Source organism: Lactuca virosa, chromosome 6, assembly GCF_052849685.1.
Source record: "Lactuca virosa cultivar CGN04683 chromosome 6, Lactuca_virosa_CGN04683_v6, whole genome shotgun sequence".
Taxonomy (NCBI): Eukaryota; Viridiplantae; Streptophyta; class Magnoliopsida; order Asterales; family Asteraceae; genus Lactuca; species Lactuca virosa.
The window spans coordinates 75,938,599-75,943,421 of NC_136431.1; the positions used below are offsets into that span (position 1 = coordinate 75,938,599).

A 4,823-nucleotide genomic window follows, 5' to 3' on the forward strand; every position below is an offset into this window, starting at 1 on the left:
TAATGTTTAAGTTTGATATTAAAACCTTTACTTTTCTCAACATGCCCCCACAAACTAAACATTAATTTCAGAAAACCATTTTAATTACTTTTAAAAACATTAACCATATTAAGTCTATTCACAATATATTCATGTTGACTACTACCAAGAGACTTAGTCAAAATATCTGCATTTTGTTCAGAAGATAAAATTTTATTAATTTTTAACACTCAATTTTCAATTTTTTCTCTTACAAAATGTAGGTCAATTTCAAAGTGTTTTGTTCTTTCATGAAAGACAAGATTCAAAGCAAGCTTAATTGCTGACTCATTATCACAAAAAATATTTACAGGTAATTTTGGTTTTATATTCAAATCAAAAAGCAATTTTAAAATCCATATAACTTCACAGGTTATGCTACCAAGAGCCCTGTATTCAGACTCTGTGGAGGAGCGAGAAACAGTACTCTGTTTCTTGCTCTTCCAAGAGACAAGTGACCCTCCTATATACACAAGATAACCTGTTACTGACCTACGACTAAACAAACATTTAGCCCAGTCAGCATCAACAAAACCAACTAAATCAAAAGAATTTGACTTAATTAAATGAATACCCATACCTGGACCCTTTTTTAAATACCTCAATAACCTGAAAGCAATATTAACATGAGACTTGTAGGGCCTGTGCATATACTGACTTAACAGCTGAACATCATATGAAATATCAGGCCTTGTAATAGTTAGATAAATCAACTTTCCAATAAGCTTTTGATACTCAGTTATATCAGCCAAATAATCTGATTTATCGAGATCTGATTCTCTTTGAATAACAAGATTGGATTCTAAAGGAGTTTTAACAGGTTTGCATGCAAGCATACCAAATTCATGAAGTAACTCCATACAATATTTTCTTTGATTAAGATAGATACCATTAACAGTTCTTAAAACTTCAATACCAAGAAAATACTTTAAATCACCAAGATCCTTTATTAAAAACTGTGATTTAAGAAAATTTTTAACATTATTTAACTCAATTTCATTGTTTCCAGTTAAAATAATGTCATCTACATAAACAAGAAGAACCACAAAAGAATCTTGAAAACTTCTAACAAACAAGGAATAATCATTCATACTTTGTTTGAATCCAAAACTGGAAAGAGAAGAGCACAACTTCTCATTCCATTTTCTAGGGGCCTGCTTAAGTCCATAGAGAGATTTCAATAGTTTACACACTCTAGTATCACCCTTTGAATGATACCCTTCAGGTTGATTCATAAAAACAATTTCAGATAAGTTTCCATACAAAAAAGCATTATTAATATCAAGTTGAAAAAGAGGCCAAGAATTATGAACAGTCAAAGAGAGAACCACTCTAAATGTTACAATTTTGGCCACAAGTGAGAAAGTCTCTTCATAATCTATTCCTTCCCTTTGATTATATCCTTTAGCAACAAGTCTCGCTTTATATCTTTCTATATCACCATTAGACATATATTTAATCTTATATATCCATCGACATCCAATAGCTTTTCTATCTTTGGGAAGATTAGTAATTTCCCAAGTGTTATTTCTATAAAGGGCCTCCATTTCCTCATTCATGGCCTTAATCCAATTTGGATCAAGGACTGCCTCACTATAACTCTTTGGTTCAACAGTTTTATTCAGACTTGAAACAAAACAAAAAGTATCATTATCAAGAGCTGAATAGTTAACAAATCTTTCTATACCATATTTATGTTTTCCTTCAATAACATAGTCACTAAATCTAACTAGCATGTGAATACTACGTCCAGATCTAGTTTCCCTAGTTGACAAACTATCAGAAGGATCAGAATTATTTAAAACATTTTCCTCAGTAAAAGTAGAAGAACCTGGAAACATCTCACCAGTGGGAGGCACATATGCCCCACCAGTCTGGTTGCTGACATCAGAGGGACATGTCTCATCCAAGTCATGGTCTGCATTAGCACCATCCAACTGATGGTTGCTATCCAGGTTTTCTACCCTAGTGTTATCAAGAATAGAACTAGAATTTAATGACTCATCATAGGAAAACAAATCATTTGGATTCATAGGAATAATAGATCTATCAGTCAAAGATGAAGATTTAAGCTTGAAAGGGAACACAGACTCATAGAACTTTACATCCCTGGAAACAAAAACAAGATTTGAGTCAAGATTAAGAACTTTGTAACCCTTTTTATCAGAAGAATATCCAAGAAAAATACACTTATCAGCTCTTTCAGAAAATTTGTCTGAATTATTCAATTTAGTGGCAAAACATAAACAACCAAATACTCTAAGTTTATCAAAAACTGGAACACTATTATAAACAAGTTCATAAGGAGAAGAACCATTCAAAACAGAAGTAGGAGTTCTATTGATTAAAAAAACAGAGGTTAAAACTGCATCTCCCCAATATTTAAGTGGAATAGCAGACTGAAACATAAGGGACCTAGCAACATTTAAAATGTGTCTGTGTTTTCTCTCCACAACCCCATTTTGTTGTGGATTATGAACACAAGAAGTTTGATGCAAAATTCCTTTTGACTCAATTAAAAATTTCATCCTATTATTTAAAAATTCAGTCCCATTATCTGACCTAACAGTTTTAATTTTAACACAAAATTGATTAAGAAGGATATTAAAGAAAACAACAATACAATCATAAACTTCATCTTTAGACCTCAACAGATAGACCCAAGTAGCCTTAGTATAATCATCCACAATGGTTAAAAAATATCTGAATCCTTCAACAGTTGTCACCCTATAGGGACCCCAAACATCTAGATGAATCAACTCACCAAGTTTAGAAGTAGAGTGTTGACTAACAGGAAAAGGTTCTCTAGTTTATTTAGCTTTATGACAAACATCACATGGAGGAAGACTTTCATTACCAATTCTAAGTTTGGTTTTTAAAGCACCCAAAGCTTGATCAGAAGGGTGACCAAGCCTATGGTGCCAAGTCAGTTTGGACACACAACAAACAGAAGAGGACTTAGAGAGACTAGAAGAAATACCTGAAGGTACACTATTTATGTAATAGAGACCCCCAGACTCTCTACCATTCCCCACCATCACCTTTGACTGTAAACCCTGAATTTTACAACTATGTTCATTAAACACAACTTCACAATTACTATCTTTGCAAACCTTATGAACAGACAGTAAATTCACATTGAAATCAGGAACAACAAATACATCAAACAGGGTTAAAGAATTAGACAAATTCAGATTACCAATTTTCTCAATTTTAGCAGATGTACCATTAGGATGACTAACTACTAAATCTAATTTAGACACATCCAAGGTATCATGAAGAAGTGACTCAGAAGCAATCATATGTTGATTAGCTCCTGAGTTAACAATCAATTTAGGTGAATTAACAGAACTGACAGAAGCATTACATGCTTGAAATAAACAAGTACCTGCCATATTAGCACTGACAGATGACTCTTCACTGATATGTCTCTCACCAATTAGTTGTAAAAACTTGACATATTGATCCTTAGTGAGTTGATGAAACTCAGAATCCCCATTAGAATCAGGAAAATTAGAAGTACTTCCATTTCCAGAAGAAGTAGTAGAAGAATTAGCAGAAAAATTTTTCACAAAATTATTCTGATTACTATTTTCATTTCTTGGTTTAAAGTCCTTGGGATATCCAATCAACTTATAACACTTCTCTATAGTATGTTCTTTAATACCACAATTCTTACACTGAACAATTTGACCCTTATTTTTAGCATTAGATCTGTTATTAAATCTGCTATTAAAAGCAGTGGACTGAGTCTTTGTCACAGATTGAGATGACTGAAAAGAAGACAAGGATCCATTTCTTTGAAGAGATTCTTCTCTTGACACAATAGAGAAAGCAGTTTTCACATTAGGTAAAGGGTCCATTAATAAAATGTGACTTTTGACTTGATTGTAAGAGTCATCTAGACCAGATAAAAACTGTATAAGTTTCATGAGATTAGAATGATCTTTAAGTTTAACAGAAGCATCACAAGTACACTCAGTTAAGCTAGTAAGACCATCAAATTTTTTCCACAAAGAATCAAGCTTATTGAAGTAATCTGACAGAGAAACACAATTTTGTTTAAGAGAATTAATCTGTTGGTGAATGTTAAACACAACTGACCCATCAGATTTATTATAGGTTTCAAAAAGATTTTCCCAAATTTCTTTTGCAACCTCAGAATAAGCTTGACTTTGATAAATGGAATCAGAAATGGAAGACAAGAGCCAAGAACAAACAACAGCATTTGCCATATCCCATTTAGACTGTTTGGAATCATCAACCTTACTTTTCTTAAAAGTTCCATATACAAAACCAAGTTTATTCCTGGCCTTAAGAGCTCTAGAAATAGAACTTCTCCATAGTCTAAAATTTTCATTTCCAGTTAATTTTGTTGTAATAATTGATGTAACAACATTATCAGATGGATGGATGTAAAGAGGATCATCAAAATTGATTTGATCATCCTTTCCACTTCCACCAGGTGGATCAGTAGAATCACCAGCCATATACAATACACAGAAAGAAAACAAGAACTCACTTATGTACTGATATTAAGTCCAGATGGTGACCACGTATGTTGGGGCCCAAGACAATCAGTACAGAAGGAACTAATCAAGTAAAAACGAAACAAGAAAAGTAATTGGTGTACACAAGACACCAGGATCTCCCAGAACAGATATCAAAAAAGGAAGAAAGGAACAAGAAACTTCCCACAGTGTTGAAGATAACAGAAGAAGGAATCGACTCTCCTTATCCGTTCCCTACTAGAGTTATTTCAGACAAGAAGATTAATCGATTAGGTTTTTTCAATCGATGACGAT

The 4,823-nt window shown here is 32.9% G+C and overlaps 1 protein-coding gene across 1 annotated transcript; it reads right to left on the minus strand.

Annotated features, from left to right (window-relative positions):
- Nucleotides 1–2,828: 2,828 nt before the first annotated feature.
- On the minus strand, nt 2,829–4,508 carry LOC145121650 (uncharacterized). The gene has a single exon (XM_079057365.1). The coding sequence runs from the start codon at nt 4,506–4,508 to the stop codon at nt 2,829–2,831; it is 1,680 nt and encodes a 559-aa protein (XP_078913491.1).
- Between the last annotated feature and the right edge of the window lie 315 nt (nt 4,509–4,823).

What these genes read in the sequence shown, in the direction of transcription:
- LOC145121650 (XM_079057365.1), bottom strand. Translation starts at nt 4,508, where the DNA reads ATGGCTGGTGATTCTACTGATCCACCTGGTGGAAGTGGAAAGGATGAT.